General features: G+C 47.0%; 1 protein-coding gene across 1 annotated transcript; it reads left to right on the top strand.

The window, feature by feature from the left end:
• The first annotated feature begins 10,269 nt into the window (after positions 1 to 10,269).
• Positions 10,270 to 15,812, top strand: LOC126542848 (aminopeptidase Q-like). The gene is made up of 2 exons (XM_072286111.1): positions 10,270 to 10,379; positions 13,607 to 15,812. The coding sequence occupies exons 1-2, from the start codon at positions 10,270 to 10,272 to the stop codon at positions 15,810 to 15,812; spliced, it is 2,316 nt and encodes a 771-aa protein (XP_072142212.1).
• The last annotated feature ends 6,575 nt before the right edge of the window (positions 15,813 to 22,387 follow it).

Genomic DNA, 22,387 nt, shown 5'->3' with positions numbered 1-22,387 from the left:
AGAGAGAGAGAGGCATATATGCCCGATTTTGTGCCAATATATTGTTGCAGGGTAGTAGAATCGGGGCTTATTTCACAAATATTCTTATTCATAGAAGCTTTTTCCCATTCACCGTGCCTCGCTAATAATAATATATCCAACATTACGATTTTCTGGCACCCGCCACGATATCGTAATGGAGGAGGAGGGTGATGCATTCTACGGGTGCATTAGTATTTTTATTATTTTTTTTACCCTTGCACCACCCCATTCATGGCCGATCCCCCTGAGTGGGTTGCGCAGGGTGTCTACCAACGGGAAAACCGGGAATTCTCTGGGAGTTTGAATAGCCTGGAAATATTCAGGGAAATACTCAGGGAATTTATGCTTCTATCAGGGAAAACTAGCTATTATTTTAATGAAAGGGAACAAGAGTCGCGGTAATGCTCGCTCTATTAACAGAAAGGGATCTTAACGAATCGTCTTTGACGCCGTCTCTTCGGCTGGAGGAGTTGCCAGTGTAAAGTCAACGACCGACTTTGCGGACGCCCGATAATTCGGACGGCTTCGCGGCACCACCACGTACCCCATAGAGTCAATGTATAAGAACGTCTGAAATTTCGGACGAAAGAACCCTTTGCCGTCTGATTTTCCGGTCTTGCTGTGACCGCAGGCCCGAAATGGCATTAATCAAAGCCACCACCTCCGCCAGTTTGATTACCTCGCCACATCGAACCGGCGCTTTCGCACACAGATCCGCTGGCCGCCATAGCCACCACAGCGGCGAACGGTAGGCCTAGCTGCTTCGACATTTCCTATTTTAAGCTTCTAGGCGTTATGCGCCGTGTTTTTCATTGAAATCGTCGCTGTCAGCAATGGCACCGACTCCGCCTTTGTAATCACCGTCAATGGCTTCGAAGCTCAGAAATCGCGACGCGTTGCATAATGCCGGTTCTCGAAAGTCATTTTCGCCGTAGTACTGCAATATTACGCGGTGAAACATAAGCCCAAGTATTGCGGTGAAGCATAACAAACGTGGGAAGGGGCGATTGTCACGGGACACAGTAGGTATTTCTTAATTATACACGCGTGCACCTGCCATTTCCTGACGCAGTACGAGTACCAATGTGCCTAATAACTGTAGTAGGCGTTCAGAGCTTTTTCGAATGTGCCTTAATTGTTACGAACGGCCGGCGGGGGCTGGCAATCTTCGGGGAAGCGACCGCCGAACTCTGCGCGGCCCGCTGCGATGACTCACTTTGTGAAAAGAACAATGCGCCTCGGCAACGGCCCGTTGGCGCCGGGATGTCTACTGCGGTGACTCGCTTCGTAAGGACAATACGACAGTCCTCAGCCGAACGGCACCGGGATGTTCACACACAGTCGACGGACCAGGTATTGTTAGCGGGTTCGCCGTCACCGTCACGGTTTGTTTGAAGCGGTGGAACTCCTATAAGAAGGTGTTTTGCGGTGCCGTCTCACGGGTGTTAGAATTCAGGTCTTATGCCCCAACCACTGGCACGCGCTGGAAAGCTTCGGCGCGCGCCGAAGGGTCAAATGCGTCAAAGCGTCGGTCGGGATCTCGGCGAAGCGGAACGTCGCGCAGCGATTATGTCTACTGCCGATGCTAGAAGTTTGCCGACGCGCGGCGAAGCTGTGCCGGCGTGCACCAATGAGAGGCTGCGACGCCTCGCAGGCGTCAACCAATCGAAGGCTGCGGAGCCTCCGGCTGCTAGGCCTGTAATGGCCGACCGTACGAAGGCGCCCGGCACCAACGATCGTCCGAGTTTTTTGGACGCACGACGCGCGCGACAGTGTTCCTGAAAGACAGTGTTGTAATAGTAGGCTGACAACGACACGACCGACCGACCGACGACCGTCGGTTGTGGCAGTGCGACGTGGATCCGAAGCGACTTCGAACGACGCCGACTAATCCAACCTGCCCACTGGGTTCCGCCGGGCTCGGTACGATCGTCTGCTAAAACAGCCAACCGAATCACGATTGCCGCAACGTCTGTGCTTGTTGTATGTGCATTTTGTTGTGCTCAAAACGAATGGAAACACGTTTACGAGCTCCGAAGTCTGGATAATCAACACTCACCTATTGCCGATGTTGTTTACGTTACGCGTAGGCCTAGCGCGTCCATCGAGTTCGTAACTGGCGAGTGAACGAACTCACCTGAGAAATCTGTCGAAGGAAATGAATTTTCAGGTCCGTTTGGTGCTGCAGTGATTTAAAATATGGCACTCTTGACCTCGTGTGACCTGTGATGTGGTGAATGAACCGTGTGGAAGTTGGGTTGGTCAAACGCGGCGTGTTTCGTGTGGTGTCGGTTGACTCAAGTTTAACGGGCAAGCTCTGCGCTGTTTCCAGTGGTAAAGATAACTTCCGAAAGCGAACTACACTAGTAGCCGAACTATTGGAAGTACTTACATAATCAGCCGTGCCGCCTGTTTCAGATGACACTGCGCTTTTTTATTCGGCATGTGAATCCAGTTCAGTACAAGTTCACTGTACTCATTCACTCACTTCTTTCAAGTGCGACCGTCTTTTGGGCTAGTTGGGGATAAATCGCTCGTGTAGCAATTAAGAACACTGACGCACTGAAGCATACGTGGCAACGCAGTCATATTTGAGTCAGTGTGTCGTTATAGTTGAGCACTGCAAAAAGAAATTATCTGTTTGCAACGTGTGCCCTGTGTGCAGTGCATAGCAGGACCTGCATCATGCAAGACTTATGCATGTAGCAGCGTATACCACGATTGCTTCGATGCCCGCTTCAGAAGCAGCAAGTACTGAGTCAATGAAACTGTAATTGAATTTTTATCTCACTTTTTGCTTATGAAAAGTGTAGATGGTGTGAGTGCATTGTGGGGAAGGTGAAGAGGTGTCATCAGTGTTTTGTGCAGTCAGTATGCTTAAACTGCTGGAATCCCTTCAGCCTCTACTAAAATGTTTCTTGCTGCGATACTATAAATTGTAGTCAGGACAAAGATGTACTCAAAACCAAGTTACTAATGCATCTGCCCAGAATGTGTTTGATTAACAAGTTAACGCTTCCACAACAACAATATGCCGATGCACAGCATATGTGCTTACAATAAATACATTCCGTAAAGGTGAACGACTGGGCCTACAATATCAAACTTTGTAGTAGCACCGTAAAAAGTACTGCCATGCGTATCAGCCACAACGAAACTGCTGCACGTCCAACCTTCTTCCTTGGAGGCACTTCTATAAAGACTGTTCGGGCCCTTCTCATTCTGGGTGTAGCATTTAGCTGTTCTCTCAACTTTTCCACATATGTCACCAGCACTGTATGTAAGCACCGGCCCTTTCTTGGGTTTGTGTCCCGTGTCTCCCTTCCCTGATGACCTAAGGTTTTCCGAGCACTCTACGCTTCTATCATTCTGTCACGACTTGAGTACTGCTCATCAGTATAGTTCCCGTACCAAACTCGCGACGCTAACAAACTTAAGCTTGTTCTGCGCCGGACAATACGCACCCTTTACTCCCGTCTTTTCGGTTGTCACAAGCTCATGCCAGCCTTCGAGGATTGCCTCAAACCCCTCAAGTAGCACACCCTGCAATACCAAGACAACATTGCACTAGTCTATACTGCAGGGTGTTTGACGTCTCTCTAAACAGCACTAATCTTTCTTCAGTTCGTCTGAACAAGTGGTCAGCACAGCCTGAGCCCTCATCACGCCTGTATGGCCCGACACCACAACTCCATGATTATATCTGGCATGCAGAGCTTTCTCTCCACCCCCCTGGCGATTTGGATTCTCCTTCCTTGGAACCAGACTTCATTGGCACTCCTGTGTTGTGCACCTGTCGAGTGTGTGCGTGTGTGCCGTGCTGTGTTATTGAGCAAGTGTGTGTGCACGTGGAGGGGAAGGAAGTGTCTTCTGCATCCTGCAAATTCCTGCTTTAGATGGCTGGTTATCAGATGCTCTAACATACAGGCATCAGCCTTCTTTTTAGTCTAGTGTGCCAAGTTACCACTAAGATTATTATTATTATTATTATTATTATTATTATTATTATTATTATTATTATTATTATTATTATTATCTTCAATAGTTCCCTAAAGTCTAGTACCTTTTCTAGCGCTCGGAAGGTAGCATGAACATTGCCCATGCACAAATCAGGTGCTAGATGTGCAGTTACTAACTGCCGACCTATATCTATCCTCTTCAGTGCGTCAGGTGTTTGAATCGATATGGGATTCCTCGCTTTCTGTGAGTGCTAAGAACATTTTAATAAATGAACAGCATGACTTTGTGTGCCAACATTCCAGACTTTCAGACTATTTCAGACTGTCAACAGTGTTCACTACTGCATCGACTTCCAAAAAGACATTTTTTCACTCTCGAACTGGTGCAGAAGCAATAAGTACTCTTAAATGCTTCCAACACTATGGCATTAAGTTATATGCACAAAACGCACCATGTGAAATTTTGATACACCCTACGTGATGCTCCACTCCTTAGGGTCGATGAAATGAAAGATCTTGGTGTGTACTTCGACAAAATGCTAAGCTTCTCTTCACATAGATAATTACACAAGATGCCCTTCACGCTCTTGGAATTGCATGCCGTATATTGCATGATTTCCACTCACCTGTTGTGTTTCTGAAATTCTGCTGTGTGCCTCCAACTACTAGAGTATGCCTCTGTAGGAGGGGGGTGCAATGAGCAAATCTAATTCTGACCTCATTGAGCGCATTCAGAATAAATTGATGTCTATCTTCAAGCACCACTTTTGCCATTCTGGCGACCACAGTTGAGCCTTTGTTCCTGCACCTTTTGTTCCTGCATAAGGTGGTCCATGACATTATACATTCCTTAAAGCTTCTTGATCATATGCATTTGTTTGTGCCGCAACAGTATACCAGGTAGCATTCCACATTCGTTGCCTGGGCTTGTTACAAGATTGTGCTAATAAGACTCGACTCCAAAACATACTTCAGAGTTCATTTCCTGTGTTTTGTGTATCTGTAGATAATCACGTAGGATTAACTCCCTTTTACTTTTCCGCGTTTCCTTTTTTCCCTATTTCTTTCTCTATCTTCCATTTTTTTTTTGTCTACTGCATTCATGTTTTCTCTACATTTTGTCTCACATAGTGCTCATTAAGTGCACCAGTACAAAGGCTCTCTAGCTGTTCCTGGGCAATACAATAAAAATTTCAATGATTGACTATTATCGTAGTATAAAATTGTGCTTTTTAAGTATGTACTAGTATACTATTTTAGTGCAGTAGCTTTCGTGCAATTAAGTCCACTGGGGATATCAGGCGGTCACTCAGTCTGAATCACAGATGCTGACTCAATCCCGTATCTTTCAAATATCGCAGCAGCACTTTTGTGGCCTTTTGTAGCTGCGATATGCGAGGCCATGGTCCCAAGATCTTGTTCAAGGTGAACGGCTTTCCATCTAGCTGATTGAGAGCTCTGCAGAGGTCTTGCCTTTCATCTTCAAAAGATGGGCAGTAGCACATTAGGTGTTCTATGGTTTCCTCGACACCGCAGGCATTGCACTCGGCGCTATCAGCCATTCCAATCAAAAATGCATATGCACTGGTGAATGCGACGCCCAAACGTAAGCGGCACAGCACTGTTTCCTCATTTCGCAGAAGACCTGGTAACAGCCGCAGTTGCATAGAGGGATCGAGGGAATGCAATCGATGTTGAGTGAATTCAGGTGTGTGCCACTTTTCCAATGTCAAAAGAGTGTGCTAGCTTGCCTAAGTGTTGGGCTGTGTCGGTCCGCGATAAAGGTACAGAAACAAGGGTTGCTCCTTCGTGAGCTTTCCTAGCAGCTTCGTCAGCGAGGTCGTTGCCGGAGATACCGCAATGACCAGGCAGCCACTGAAACACGACGTCGTGTCCTTTCATGATCATGTGATGGTGCATTTCTCGTATCTCCGACACGAGTTGTTCACATGACCCGCGACGAAGAAATGACAGAAGACATTGTAAGGCCGCCTTTAAATCGCAGAATATTGCCCACCGATTAGCCGGTTGGTTATTAATATAATCAACGGCACCTCGGAGGGCAACAAGCTCCGAACCGGTCGATGTTGTAAGTGAGAAATCTTGTATTGGATGCTTAGTGATCGTGATGGTATAACCACTGCGCTGGTGGAGCTGGTCTGAGTGGAAGAACCATCCGTATATATGTGGACTCGATCAAAGTAGAAAGTGTGCAAACAATCCAGAGCTGCTTGCTTCAAGGCCAAGGTAGGCAGGACGGTCTTCTTTCTTATCCCTGGAACCGTAAGACGCACTTGAGGTTGTTTTAAACACCACAAAGCTGAGGTTGAACGTGCTGAGGGTTTGAAGCCCGATGGTAAGGAGGCACGATGGATGCTGACCTTGTTGGAGAAGGACGCCTGTGGTCGTCGTTCTGGCATGAATTAAGAAAGTGCAATAATATGCTATGTGCCTGATCATATGCATTGTGCTATTCATTTCTTCTGAGTTTTAATAATGGCTGGCTACTGTATGCAGTGTTGTGCAATAAAATAATATGCCACAGCAATTATTGCGTGCCTCGCAGAACAAATTGAATATATCTTTCTCAGTCAAAACATCATAGCAGGCTGAAAACAATAAACTGCAATTTTTCTTTTTGTGGTGACGAAGTGTATAAATTGTGAAAATAACCTGTTTATATAATTCTTATACTATGCAAATGAGCTGCTCCCATACATTCGAATAAGTGCTTCAATAGTACGACTTGGCAAAGGGCAACGAAAGACTCCTATTAAAACCCTCTAATTCTCAAGCTTGTATTATCTGACGGTATGTCATTTCATTAATGTAAAGAAAGGCAAACTTGATATGTGGAAACCAGTTACAATAGAACATGGCCCTTACACTGTGAAAATGTTTTGTAGCAATACACTCAATGTGAAGGCCTCCAGATGCGGTGTTGATGCATCAAAATAACCTAGAATAATAGAGGTGCTCCATGGGCTAGATTTGGCAGAATCAAGAATTGGGGGGAGACAAGATACGAATTACATACATTTTAGCTATTCTAGTTTTTTTTTTTTTGAGTGCTACAGGTGTTTCAATTCTGTTTTGCTGATTTTCTCAGAACCCACTTGTTCACGTTTCTCTCATGCACCAACAAGCATAAATATATTGACACGGATGCTTTATCTGTATCCGGTTACCGTATTTCACCGGCTAAAAAATTTTAAACGTTATCGCTCGGTGCAGGATGCGCCTGAACGTATCGGAAGTTTCGCAAATGTTATCGATGGTTCTTCTGTTGTCGACGAACCTTGCTAATCTGATTGCATACGCGACACGAATTGTGTTGTAGTTTCTGGAAGGCGCGCGGGCACCAGCGAATAGGCTGTAACTTTCGACGACTGCCGTATGCAAACCGACGCGCTTGACCCGCAGATGAGATTTTCTACGATTGCCGACATTGCTCGCCGCTATCGTTGCGATTGAGCCGGCACTATTCATTTACCGTCACTACTACGTGGCAATATTTCCAACACAGATTTTTTTTCAGTTATACATTGCACGCCTAATTCTTATATAGTTGGCCGTGCAATAAGCTACCAAAAAATGAAATGGTGCAACAGTTTTTGATATATGGCATCGTCGCGCAGGTGTTTGCAAAGCGATCTTGCAGAAAGACGACGCGCGAGCGCTGATGTCGATATTTTGTACACTATTGTTACTTCAAAAATAAAAACAAACTGTTGCGGCAGGTGTATATTCATTATTCAAACGTGTTTTTTATATCTAAAAGCACATACAGATCACTAACTTATTGTTTCAAGCTTAGTTTACAGCAGGCTGTTTTAGGCCGGACTTTGACGGATGAAGACGGAATAGTCCAGCAACAGTGCGCCGCAGCCGAGGAGCGAGCTTCGGCGCGCGTCGGAGCTTGTCTCCAGTGGTTGCGCCCCCTTTCCCTCTAGCCGAATCGAAGCGACGCGTTCGCTTGCCAGCGCGCGCCGAAGCTTTCGGCGCGTGCCAGTGGTTGGGGCATTAGAAGTCGTCAGTCAATGGACAGACGCGGCGGCCACTGCCTGCGGGGTCAACTCTGGGACCGAGAGGCACCTGCTCAGGGCATGACTCGTGTCTGCGAAAACGCTCTCACCTTAGTGTGGTCAGTAAAGCCTGTGCGGAAGTGAGTGTGTAAGCCCTTCTCCTCAAAGGCGGGTCGGCTACGATCGATGAACTTGGACACTCCGAATTGGTCGACGGTTGAACGGCCGTTTTCCCTATCCTAGCGACCTAGGGAGGACAGAGTGTTTATAAGCAGCCGTGGCGCGGCTACTGGGTGTGCATTCTCTTTCAGTCATGCTATAGACTGATGAACTGTAACATTCTCATGTAGATACTGTAAATAAATCCCATATTCCTCGTTCTCGATGAGAAAAAGTCTCTCGCTTCAACAACGTCCTCAGTGTGGATGAGTTGGACGACGGCATGGGCCAGCTATCGTCTATTTCATGCCTGAACATAATCATTACAGCCTGTGGCGATTTGAGCCCGTAACGGGCACCTCACCAGGCCCGATAGCAAATTTTGGTTATACGCTGGAAGTTGTTACTTGTTTTCTAGGGAGCGTTCTACCGCAAAAAAAAAAAAATATCAGGTAAGCTCATTAATAGCCGAGATAGAAATATTTCAGTGCCGCGAACCCATGATTTCAACAGGCGGGCTCCACTGCATAGCGAGACTCCCTCTCCACTCGGGCCGTCTAGCCTTCGCAAGCGAAATTCCTTCCCTGCGTTCTCCCATGCCGGACCTCGAGGATCGCGTGACACACGTCACGGGCCCCGCCTTCACTTTTTTTTTTCTCCTTGCTTTTTTTTCGGCGATGCGCATTTCCGTTGGCAGCGTTGCGCGGGAGCTGTTATCGTTTCGCGCAGCGCACGATTTTGCGCGCTGTGCACAAGGACCCATGACTAGCGGTATCATTCCGTGCTACACGAACACTGAGACGGAACAAGCGGATCGCAGAGCATGATCACACGCCGAAACACGCTAGAAAATGGCATAGTGTCGGTACCCGCGCACGTGACCGCACGACCGTGGGAACAAGTAGACGAAGCGGAAGTACATCTCTCTTGCTTCGGTACGAAGTAAAACAAAAAACACGCAGACATTCCGTTTGTGTGTGTTATTGTTTTTCTAAACTTCAATTCGTCAATTCAAGCAACAGATCGCACAGATAACAGATGTTGTCTTGAACAATTCTCGAAGTCACGTGTCACCACGAGCGACGTCACACTGCGGACTCGAGTACGTAGGCGCAGGGAGGCGACTACGTCATCCTTCGGCTAGGAGCGCGGCGGCCGCGAGAAGGAAAAACGGCGTTCGCTTTGAAATTTCAGATCTTTCCGCGGCGCGTAGCGACGTAATACTTTGCAGACACGATCGTTATCACGCAATGTATGCTCTGCGCTTGTCAGCTCAAAATGGACAGACCTGGTGAGGGGCCCTTTAAGGGCAGTAGGAGACATGCATTCATTTTTTCGAACTGCCTGTTATTCGGACCTTTTCGCGGCCCCTAGGGAGTCCGAAAAATTGGACGTTGACTATATAGCTGACCAAGAGAATGCTTCAAATTGTCCGTGACGCGAACGCGTGGCGGAAGGAAGACGAGAACAGAAAGGACCGACGCATTGAGGAACGAACGAGAAAGGAAGCGTGCCGCCGCTTCTTTCAAGGAGCTTGAGTTCAAAAAACAAATTGTTGGCTGAGGCCGAGATGCTGGTGTCCCTCATCCAAACCAAAATAAACAATTTAAAGCAGTGAAACGCAACACTGAGGCGTTGTGCGCTGGTTGAGAGTAGGTCAGGACAGTTGAGGTTGACTTTCTAGCTGCTGAGAGAGAATTTCACTTGTGGCGAAGTTCGGGCCTCATACCAATCAGCTTGCTATAAGTTTACAGAAATAGCTCATCTTCGAAAATATTTGTTGCTTCATGCATCTCCTCTTCATTCGTATTTGAGAATGTACGACTGGATTTGTTATAAATTTTGCCATGTTTTTACATATATATTTTATTCGCTGTGCATTTTACTAAACCCTCGCTTCTGATTTCTTTTTGAATAAAATGAACGCTACTTCTTACTATTCAAACTGGACTAAGTCGTATTTTTATTTTTTTAGCATGCTTAGTAGATAGTGACAGCGTCGGGCGACATGGTGTCCGGCCGTCTTGACATAAAACAACGTTCTGTCACTCAGGGAATATTGCAAAGGCACGTAGGGAAAACCTGGAAAACTCGGGAATTTGAAAATGTCAACTTTGGTGTCGCCAGGTCATTCAACAACAACAACAACAACAACAACAACAACAACAACAACAACAACAACAACAACAACAACAACAACAACAACAACATTCTAGCTTTGCAAAGGCATGCTGGAAATTGCTCCACCCGAGCGTCTCCTTTTACCGTGCATGAGGAGATAAACATGCATATGAACACGCAGTTCATCGCAGCACACAGTTTACTACGTATACCATGGGATATCAACTGCATTACTCGATTGGCAAAGTTTCTAAACTTCATCATTCGTTGAATAGAGCAGTCTAAAAAATCTTCAGGGAGGGAGGGGAGGCGGGAGCGAAACGCCTCTCTCCTTAAAATCCAGTGGTCTTGAGGGAAGGTCAATTCCTCCAAGGTGAGACTTTTATCTTTCAGTCCGTCATGTATTCTTGCGCTCTTCCACAAATTCTGGGCATTCTAGCGCAATGTTCTATAACAACATGAGCGTGGCAGAACGACACGCTGGTGAGGGCGACAGTCCTATCTTTTGTCGCCAGAAGGGTTGAAATCTGGGCCAGTTGGTACATACTTGAACGATACTTGTACATACTGGCCTTGCTGGGACTACACCGGTTCTAATAAACCTCAGTTGATAGTCCAGTCGTTGTGGTGTGAACATCTCATCTTGTCCTTTGTGTTTTTGACTGGTTTTCTCGTTCAATTTTGTCGCCACGCTGCTGTTCTCGCTGTCTGGGTACGAATACGATGTAATAAGCAGGCTGCCAATCAGCAAAGTCCCTTGTTCGCGCGGGATTGATATGGTAGGGATACGAAGGAGTGAAAGTGGTTAACAATGATCGTCATTGATACACGTTGGATGCTTTCTGGTACTCTCACCGTCGGTCTGTACGTTATAGTGCTTTTCGCGCAAGACCGTCTGCATTTCCATTTCCAGACACGCGGATTGTGCGATGGAAGCCACTGGTAAAATATCCAGGTAAAATATTAAACAGCGTAGATGCTTGATTGTGCGTAAAGACTGATTTAGTCAAATGTGCTGCGGAAATCATCTCTGGAGTAGCTGGAGTGTTGCTGTGCAGTCCGATAATATCACTATCGGTTGCATTGAGCAAGATCTAAGTTTCCGCAAGGCAACTTCATTTGCTATACCTTCGTTTGCCGTCGTAGAGACAACCCCCGCCCTTGTGAATTGTTCGAGTGTAATAACTTTTTGTGAATACGGGTCCTATTGTTGCTGTCGTCGTCGTTCAAAAAATAATAGAATGGGATGGTTGGTTTCTAAGCCGACTGTTTGAAAAACTGGTCGCTTGTAAAGCGCCACTACGCTCCTACCATATAGTAAGGGATAATAAAACAACAACAACAAGAAAACATATCACACGCAGTTGTTATATCGTGCATATTAAATCAGTACGACAGGAATGGAGACATTACTCATCCTCTGCGTTTATTCCATCCTCTTTTTCCTCTCCCTTGGGCGGTTCCAAGCGCGCGCCTTCTCATGGCGCTGCGGTAGGCAGCGACGCCTTATATAACATATCCCCTCGTGAAAAAAAAAAAAAAATATGTGGTCCGTTACTTCCTGATGTAGTCGTGCAGCTTCTTAGGTGTCTTCTTGTTGCGGGCTCTTCTCCTCACGCGCTCTTCACATCTTGGCAAATTACCTGAAGCTTGTTGCGTGTGCCCTGCAGCAGGTGGTTCAGGATTCAGGGGTGCATTATCTGCGCGTGATGTGCCAGGTTGTGACGGATGGCTTACAGCCGCACTAGTTGAGTGATCGGATGCCGGTGACCAGTTCATGACAGCCGTGGTACCTAATTTCATTCTGCTGATAGCTTCAGGGTGAACGGCCGCTAATTTGGAAGCATTCCACACCCGCCCATCTTCCAAGAGGTAGGAAGCGGGTCCGCGCTTTCCAATAATTTTCTTGGGCGCAGAAAACTGTGAAGATAACTTCCCATGAACTGCAGGTAATTTAACCCGCACGTAGTCACCAACGGCGAAGTTGGGTTCTTTGGCACCGCGTTTTTGATCGGTGTAGCGCTTCGACGTCATTTGCTTGTTCTTGATGCGCTCTCTCAACTGCTGTAGTGCCTTTGAAGGGTCATTGGTGAAACATTTGTCAGGGAATCCCACAATGTCAAGTCTGGTGCGAGGTTGGCGTCCATGAAGAATAGCGGGTGCAACACCAGTAGTCGCATGACGCGTACAGCGATATATTTGTAGGTAATCATACATCGCTGTTCTTATCTCACGACGTTCTAACAGGGCTAATTGAATATAGGACTTTAATACCCTGTTAAATCTTTCCACTAAACCGTTAGCTTGCGGGTAATACACTGAAGAGTTGTAATGGGTGATTCCGCGCTCTGTGAGAAAATCTTCAAAATTCGCTGAAGAAAATTGTGGTCCATGATCGGATACGATACCACGTGGATATCCTTCTCTTGAAAAGTTCAAGTAGGAATTTGGTCACTGTAGACGTGGTCGCATCGCGTACGAAAGTCACCTCTGGCCACTTGCTGTAGTAATCAATAAGCGTAATGGCAAATCGACAGTCAGTTGGAGCTTGCGTGAAAGGTCCCACAATGTCGATAGCAACTTTGTCCCAGGCTTTCTCAGGAAGAGTGACGGGTTGCATTGGGGCTGCAGATGTATGTGCTGATTTGTCACATGACTGGCAGGCTACACATGTGCGTACAAGTTCTTCAATGTGATTATCCATGCACGGCCACCAATATGACTCCCTAAGACGAGCTTTGGTACGACTAATTCCTGGGTGTGACTCATGAGCCAGATCCATAAGACGGCGGGTCAAAGCTGAAGGCACGACAATCCTGTCACCCCGGCAAAGAATGTCGCTAACAACAGAGAGTTCAGATCGCACGTGAAAGTAAGGTAGCAGCTCTTTTGACAAAGATTTCTTGTCAGGCCAAGAAGAAGCCCAAGGGAGAGGAAAAAGAGGATGGAATAAACGCAGAGGATGAGTAATGTCTCCATTCCTGTCGTACTGATTTAATATGCACGATATAACAACAGTCACGCATGCTGTTGAGATATAATAGCCACTGGGCGCAGAAAGTCTCGGGCACAGCGTTATGGATATTGCTTAGCAGTGGGGCACCGGTCATGGTTCGGATGGCGGATGGAAAAGAAGGAAAAGAGCCTGCGCATCAAATTAAAGAACGTCTGGAGGCACCAGAACTAAATTAATTCGTGAACTGTGTGTGGAAGAACAACGAAAAAAAGAAGGATGTTTATGGTGATGGTTGCGAATTATATTCCTAACTAGAATTTCTGTTTCTGCGGAATGGGTAATCCATCACGTGAGTGCCCGTATAGCTTTCGGCAGGAAGAAGAAGAAATGGCCGCTGCCGACACTTCGCAGTCATCGCAGTCGAGTTTATTTGATCATAGGCGGGTTACGCTCAGGGGAAAAGTGTGGAGCGCGATTAAGTGCACTACATGCGCCATCGTCGTGCCGCTGGCCGTTCTCACCATCGTTTTATTAGCCTTTCCGGTGCGTCGCAGGGCGGTACACGGCAAGCTACGGGGCGACATGCTGTCCTGGGACGCAGATTTGCCCGTTCGTCCGATTCATTACGACCTACAAATCAAGCCGAATTTTCATAACGAATATTTTACCGGCGAAGTGAACCTCGTGGTGGAGTGCGTACGCGACACGTCGTTGATCACCATGCACTCGAGTGAGTTGCTCATCAAGAAGGCCGTCCTGCGCGATGACAGCGGAAACGACATCCACGTCGCTTTCTTCACAGACGAGGACGCCGGGCTGCTCGATTTGAGGCTGGCCTATAGAATGCTGCTGTCCGGAAGCCGTTACAACCTCACCATCGGCTTCAGCGGTATCATGAAGAAGGAAGGAGAAAATATTTTGCTGCTGGTTGACAGCTATCCGGACGCTGGCGACTCGTCCAAGATCGTGAAAGTGTGGACGTTCGCCAAGCTTAGGAGCGCTCGCCAGGTGTTCCCTTGCTTCGATTTGTCAAGCCAAAGGGCCACTTTTGATGTACGCGTGGTTAGGCCAAAGTCGTTCGTTGCCATCTCGTCGGCAGATAAAAGCAGTTGCAGCGACGTGGGCATTGGCGACCGGGTGCTGTGCGCCTTCCAGAGAACCATCAGAATCTCGCCGGACCAACTGGCGCTGATCGTGACTAACCTTAGCAGCGTCACTCAAGGCAAGGTAACCTTCTGGTCTCCGGGACTGTCAAACCTCGCGGTACTTGCCGATAGAATTGTGACCGTCTGCGAAAAAGAGATGGAATTTGTATTTCCTTGCAAGAAGCTTCATATCGTTGCTGTCACAACCGTGGGCAAGCTCGTGTCATCCAAGTGGTGTGTAGTGATTGTCGAGGCTAGGGAGCGGGTCTGTTCATTGACTACAGGGTTTATGAAAAATAAATTCAACTGTGTCGTTTCGCTCGTAGGCCAAGTACTGTTCATGTGGCTGGACGCCGTCGTCGTTTTTCCGGACGACGGCTATCGCTGGCTCAGTGTGACATTCTCCGTTTACCACAGCTTCAGAGTGCTGGGAGCTCTCTTTCCGACGTGGGGCATCGATGAGCTCGTCGCTCTTCGTGTAATCACCTCTAAGAGTTCCTACAGGGAGCCGCAACCCCCGATCAAGAACGCTCTCGCTCTTCAACAGCTGCCGGAGTACGCGAGCACGATTGTCTGGAAGTCTGTGGGAGTACTGCGTATGTTCGAAAACGGTGTCACGTCCGCGAGTTTCACCAGTGGCGTCACCCGATTGCTAAAGACCTTCCAGTACAAGACGGCGAGCCGCGAGGACGTGTTGAGGACTCTCGATCCCACATGTGACCTGTTGAAGAACCTGTCGACTTGGCTTTCAGATCCAGCCTACCCGCTTCTTACAGCGCGTCGCACCAACGCGACGTCTCTGGCAGTGCAGCAGGAGACATTCCGGGACCTGTCCCGTTTCTCTTACCCTTCTCGCCACGCCTTGCCCATGACGGTGACTGTTCAGAGGGGCGGTAAGCAGGAGCCCAGTTTTGTAGCCTGGATGGCTAATACGTCTCAGATGCTCGAGGTTCCCGCCACCTCTCCGAAGGACTGGATCCTTGTTAACGGTGACGGCATCGGATACTTTCGCGTCTTGTACACCCCGCTGGACATGGCGCTCATAACAGAGCAGCTCAACAAGGACCACAGCGCATTCACGCCTGTCCAGAGAGCCGTCTTCATCGATGACTTCTTCTACGCGGCGCTAAGTGGGCGCATCTCGTCGAACCAGTTTGCCGAGGCTATTAAGTACTTGCCGTCGGAAGACGCCTGGCTCCCTATGATGACGTACCTAGAACTGGCCGCTAATATCCCTTACCAGTGGCTGGGCGCTTGGAAGGCCGGAGGCGTGCTCGATTGGAGGGCCTTTAACGTGAAGTTTTGCTCTCGGGCATTGGTCGGAAATGTGAGACCGCAGCGAGAATCCGCGAAAGCCCTCTTGCACGAATCTCTTGTCACCCACTGCTGCGCCTACCTCAGATACGCGTGTCCACCCCGTCCTTAAGTCGCCAGGCATATGAGCACTGGCGTGTGCGTTGTTCGATCGTGAGACCTCACGGCGAAGAAACTCGTGACAGTTGATTACAAATGAAGTTTTAATGTTGCAAGGCAGCCGCTGAAGTTGGTAATATAGGGGTAGATTTGGTATGCGGAAATAGCTTGCGTTAAAGATCTCCAGAGAGCCCCCGTCATATATGTATTTGAACGTAAGATGTGAAATTGCTCATTTTATTCGCAAAACTGTTGCGAGTGCATCTGCTGATTATTTACGATTATACTGTGCAAAAAATTACTGTTCACTGCACCTTTACGAGCCATAGACGTGGTAATAACCTGAAGACGTGACAGGGTGAGAACCAAATCTCCATGTCATAATGCATGTGCGCTCTAAGGTAGATGGTGTTGGATATATCACGTACCGCTTTATAGACCGAATCGTTCGCGTCGGCATGCAGCAGTTCTAAGCTCGTTAAATGTCTCATTTAATCAGAATATTCACAGGTATTGAGTTTCCATGCGGCCAACTCTCTGTGAAAGCGTGCTTTTCAAGCTAACAAGAGTAATCCCCAAGGCGCGCTTCTTTCTGGGGAGCCCCCAGCTATAAAAGACAGAAACGAAAAGGGAAATGTTAATTTCAAGGGCAGTGCTTCACTGATCGAAGCCATATCAGGGTGCCTGAAAACACGGCGTTGTGAGAGACAATTTTCCGATGACTATATCCATGCGTAGCGCGCGGAGATAGTACAGAAACCACTGGGCGTGTCTTGTTAGCGTGCAGCAGTATGCACCAAGAGGTAAATGAGCACGTAGTTAAGCTTACCGGCGAGGCCTTAAATTTTGGTATACCTGAGGAAAGGAGTTATAATCTACGGCGTGAGAATAGTGAAGAATGGCTGGAAGATTAGTGATGTAAAGAAGGCGGGTGGGTAAAACGTATATATGATAAGAAACGTTGGTTTTATAGAGCAATGGAATACCTTTAGGATCCGATGGTTTGTTGGCACGAACCACGATTTGTAAGGGTAGGGAAAAAGACGCGGCAGGAACATGAAAATAACGAGCTTAGTGGTACCAGCCACTATCTCGTCTCAAAGGAGATGCTCATAAATAAATGCACTAGTAAAATTAGCCAAGCGGACTTCAGCGTGTCTACGGAAGCGTGTCGCCAAGCAGCTGCATATTACACGCGACATGAGTTATGGTGCGTTGAATCATCTGTTGAATCGCACTGCGGACGAGTTACAACAAATGATTGGGGACCTTAACAGGCAGAGCGTAAGTGTGGGATTGAAGATTAATATGCAGAAGAGAAAGATAATGATAACTAACCGTACAAGGGAACAAGAGTTCAGGATCGCAAGTCAGCCTCTATAGAGTCTGTGAAGGAGTACACTTACCTAGGTCAACTAATCACATGGAACGCTGACCATGAGAAGGAAATTCACAGAAGAATAAAAATGGGTTGGATCGCATACGGCAGACATCGTGAGCTCCTGACTGGGAGCTTACCGTTATCATTGAAAAGGAAAGTATACAATCAGTGCGTTTTACCGGTGCTGACATATGGGGCAGAGACTGAAAAGATGCTTGAGAACAAGTTAAGGATCGCGCAAAGAGCGATGGAACGAAGAATGCTAGGCATAACTTTAAGAGACAGAAAGAGAGCGGTTTGGTACAGACGCGAACGTCTAAAGAGAGCAAACGGGTACAGACGATATTCTAATAGACATTAAGAGAAAAAAATGGCGCTGGGCAGGTCATGTAATACGCAGATTAGATAACCGTTGGACCATTAGGGTGACAGAATGGGTACCAAGGGAAGGGAAGCGCAGTAGAGGACGGCAGAAGACTATAGGTGGTGCGACGAAATGAGGAAATTTGCGGGTGCTAGTTGGAATCGGTTGGCACAGGACAGGGGTAATAGAAGATCGCAGGGAGAGGCCTTCGTCCTGCAGTGGACATAAAATAAGATGATGATGATGATGATGATGATGATGATGAATTGCTTTTATATGCAAATTGCTGAGCTATAACATATCGTGTGCAATATATGGTACGTGATACTATAGCATGCCGTTTCATTACTTTTCAGCTAATAATTATAACAACGGCTTTACTTTACTGTAATAATTTTTTGTATAAGTACGGAATATAATTTTGAACGTGATGGTGCTATGAATGAATGAATAAATGAATGAATGAATGAATGATCTTTATCATCATCATCATTTATTTTCCTTAAGGACCCCTGTCGGGGTATTACATAAGGGGGGGTTACAGAAGATAAGGATAGAAACAAAGATATGGTTACAATTTCTTACAAGACTCAGCCTGTGGATTCGCATTGAAACAAACAAACAAACAACAACAAAAAAGCCAAGAGGCACACTGAATAGAATGCAAGAGCAAATCAGCAAAACAGTCACAGTGTGAGACGGCAATCGCAAAAGAATGAAGGCACAGTACGGTCATTATAAGGTTAGGGTTTAAGGTGATCAGTAAGCAGCTGCTTGAAGATAATGGGGTTGCGCTCATTGACAACTCTATCTGGTAAATTGTTCCACTCTATAATGGCGCTAGGCAAAAACGATTGAATAAAGGAAAATGTTGAACCATGCAAGCGCTGGATGCTGCAAGAGTTAAAAAGGCGACGAGATGTACGGGTTGGTGGGATTAGAAGCCTTCCATGCAGTTCGGGGAAGTTGTAATAAAGTCGCTGGAAAAGGCAAAGTTTCGCAATTTTCCGACGCAACACCAATGGTTCGAGTCCTAGAGATGATTTAATCGCACTGACACTTTCTTCACGGCTGTACCTGGAAGTGATGAATCTAGCGGCACGATTTTGTATTGATTCTAACATATTAATTAAGTAAGCTTGGTGCGGGCTCCAAATAGCTGAGGCGTATTCAAGTTTACTTCGAATAAAAGTTTCATAAGCTAGTTTTCTTGTGGATAAGGGCACAGCGCAAGGGTACGTCTGACGTAACCAAGTGATTTATTAGTGTCGGTAGCCAATTTTGTTATATGGTCCTGGCTTCATAAATAATAATGGCAATGGTAGGCACAAGAACAGCAAATGTAAATGTAAGAAAGACGGATGAAAAAGAAGGATGAAAGAGAAGGGTTATAGAAGGACGGCACTGACCCTCCTATATGAATGCTGGCTACAGTCTAAAGATAATGGGAGGGGCGCGAACTACTTCATTTATGCTTGCTTGCCTTCGAGAGCGGCTCACACCTACTATGGGGGATTTGTAACTCTTCGTCTTCATCTCCGACATTTTCGAGTGCTTTCGTGCTCCCCGATGAAGTACATTTACTCCGCTTGCTCCAATCGTATGAATTCACTCCGTTGGGCTTACTGAAGATATTGTTCCTGGCGCAAAGTAGAAGAACATGAAACAGGAAAACTGGAAAAAGGAGAGAGACAGAGAAGCGCCGATGGATTCACCCCGTACTCCATTGGAAGTACGGGATGACTGCCGCAATGAAGTTGCTCCTGCATATGGTGATGCTTTTCATGATGGCTGCTGTAGACGCGCTGACGTACATCGACTCAAAACTATATATACATAGGGGACAGGGTCCTCTGTCAGGGATATGTGCTTTCAGCTCCTGTTCGCGCTCGATTGTCGGCGTTTTCAGTCTGTAGGCTGTTGTAGACCGGTAACGCATGATCAGAGGGTGGAAGAGAAACGTTTATTGAGTTGCTTACGGTTACATAGCCCCTGGAAGACTCTGCCAGTGGGAAGCGGGCTCCTCGAGGCGAAAGAGGGCCGCTACGTGCCGCTCTCTGTTTGTTTTGCTTATGATTACGTGGAGAGCGGCGTCTCAGGAAACGTGACTCTACACGGGACTGGAGCTGACGGCGGCTGCGGGAGAACATATTTCACCGCCGCGCTCTGATATTAGCACCGAGGAGCCGTGGGAGGTTTCACTTCACGCCCACGGTGTTAGAAAGCGCGCACGATGCACGCAGCTTACACGTGGGTGGCCTTCGGGTTCCCAACGTAGAGAATGTTTTGTCCCACCTGGCTGGTGACGTAGTGGCTGTGACGTTGCGTTGCTAATCCCGAAGACTTGGGGTGCCGGCAGTAGCGGCCGCATTTCGGCGGGGGCGAAATGCAAGAATGCCCGTTTATTCCCGTGCATTGGGAGCACCTCAGATAACCCCAGTTGCTCAAATTAACACGCACGCTACGGGAAGGAAGAAGCGAAGGTGTACATACATGGCTTTTAATAGAGTGTTTTAGTTGAGCGTGTTTACGCTTCGCTAAGCAGCTAAGCGGAGCGGAAGCGCGGATGCGCATGCGCCGTCCGCTTAGCCGTAAGCGGGCTACCGGAGCGAGGAACACGGTCCGCTTAGAAGCTGCCTGAGTGGGGCGTGCTGCGCAGCGCTTTGGCTAGCGTTGGCGCCAGAAAGGATTGGATTGGCTGCAAAAAGCAAGCGCGCTGGCTATCACGTGGCGTTCCCCAAGACGGCGCTTTATTTTCCATTGGATAAAATGGACCGGTAACGCATTACAAGCGCACGTCTAGATACTTCATGGAGAAATAAGTTATATATATACATATATACGTTTTCCTGTGTAAGGGTGATCAATAGGTGTTTTTATTTTCTTTCATTACCCTGAATTCGGCCAGGGGGCGCTGCAACTGCGAAAGGTCGTAGTGTTCTTTTTTTTCTTTTTTCATTGGTTAACCTAGGTAGGATATTAGGCAGCATAGTAGCAAGAGCTTGGTGGCGCAACCCACCGCCCCGTTCCAAAGGGGACGCTCATAACATCCATCCATCCATTCATCGTCGTACAGGAAAAACATTGATTCACAGTGAAGGAAAAGAACTAGGAAGCTTACCAGCAAGTATGCGGCCTGTAGGGTGGACAACACAGCAACAAAGAAGGTCAAACGGAAAGTCAGAGAGGCTGAATTAATCTCATGGGTGGCGGCAATGGAAAAGAAACCTGCCATGAGTAACTACTTAAGAGGAAAAAACGAAATCAGGAAAGAAACCATCTATGATAACTCAAAGGGAAGCTCATTACTTTTCGAAGCGAGATCGGGATGCCTTAGAACACACATCTATAAAGCGAGATATAAGAAGGAAGAAGAAGCATATGCTTACTGCGGTAAAGCTAGGGAAACTACGGAGCATGTTTTCTTAGAATGTGAAGACGTCTACCCAGCGGTCGATTTAGGCACCACTGGCCTCCTTGAAGCCCTTGGGTTCAGAGGGAGCAGTGGTAAAGCAAACATGTCCGCAATAGACATTAGTAAGAGGCGACTGGAGGATTGATGGAAGAAAAGTAGGGAAACGACAAAAGACGTACACGTACAAAAGCACAGTTCGCAATAGGGGATCAGAAAATTTGGGCGTGGTAGTTCATAGTGTTTTTTTTTTTTTTTCATTGTTTAACCTAGGTAGGATATTAGGCAGTATAGTAGCAAGAGCTTGGTGGCGCAACCCACCGCCCCGTTCCAAAGGGGACGCTCATAATATCCATCCATCCATCCATCCATCCATCCATCCATCCATCCATCCATCCATCCATCCATCCATCCATCCATCCATCCATCCATCCATCCATCCATCCATCCATCCAACCGCTCCACTACGTTAAACGTATCTCGGAGCGGAGCGTACCGTAAAGACGCTCAACTAAAACACTCTAATGGCTGAGTCATGCGGGGCCACTGTCCATGTCCTCTTCTTTCATGAACACAGACTGTAACGTCACCCCCGGGGGAAAAGCGCCTTCAGAAAGGCATGGTTTGAGGCGACTGAGGATACGCCGGGCGGGAAGTTGTTTTCTCGTCAACATGTTCTTGTCCACGCCTGCCATGCCAGTTCTTTTGCACACCGCCCGCTACTACAGGTGGCAAGATATAAATAAATAAATAAATAAATAAATAAATAAATAAATAAATAAATAAATAAATAAATAAATGTTCAATCGCTGTTTGCCTTGTAAAGGAGGCTGCGGGCTCTAGTCAAGTCGCTTGACTCTAAACCGACTTTACCCGCAGTCTCCTCCATCACTGATGGAAATAAAGAAGTTATTATTATTATTAAATAAATACACAAATAAATAAATAAATAAGTAAATAAATAAATAAATAAATAAATAAATAAATAGTGGTATTATAAGAAGCCAACAAACAAGGACACGAAGGAAAGCATAGAGGAAATTACTTGTACTCATCATTTGATTAAAGAAAAAATGATAAATGAATGGAAATGAACGTGAATGAATAAGCAACTGGCCGCAGTGGAGAAATACCCATATGTCTTCGCATTACGCGTGCGTTGCTCTTATCAATGGAGCTACCGCGGTGCCGTCATGATATGACTAATAGAATCGGGCCTCTCGGTTCTCTCTCTCTCTCTCTCTCTCTCTCACACGCACACGCACACGCGCGCGCGCGCACACGCGCACACACACACCCACACACACACACACACACACACACACACACACACACACACACACACACACACACACACACACACACACACACACACACACACGCACACGCACACGCACGCACGCACGCACGCACGCACACACACAAGAAGGG

The sequence above is a fragment of the Dermacentor andersoni genome, chromosome 2, assembly GCF_023375885.2.
Source record: "Dermacentor andersoni chromosome 2, qqDerAnde1_hic_scaffold, whole genome shotgun sequence".
Lineage (NCBI taxonomy): Eukaryota > Metazoa > Arthropoda > Arachnida > Ixodida > Ixodidae > Dermacentor > Dermacentor andersoni.
The sequence above is the reverse complement of the archived record's forward strand: the minus strand, read 5'-3'. Positions and strand labels throughout refer to the sequence as shown.

Excerpts from the sequence above, each read along its gene's own strand:
- LOC126542848 (XM_072286111.1), top strand. The coding sequence starts at position 10,270 with ATGTCAACTTTGGTGTCGCCAGGTCATTCAACAACAACAACAACAACA. Across the intron at positions 10,380-13,606 it reads ACAACAACAACAACATTCTA|CTTTCGGCAGGAAGAAGAAG; the intron begins GCTTTGCAAAGG and ends GTGCCCGTATAG.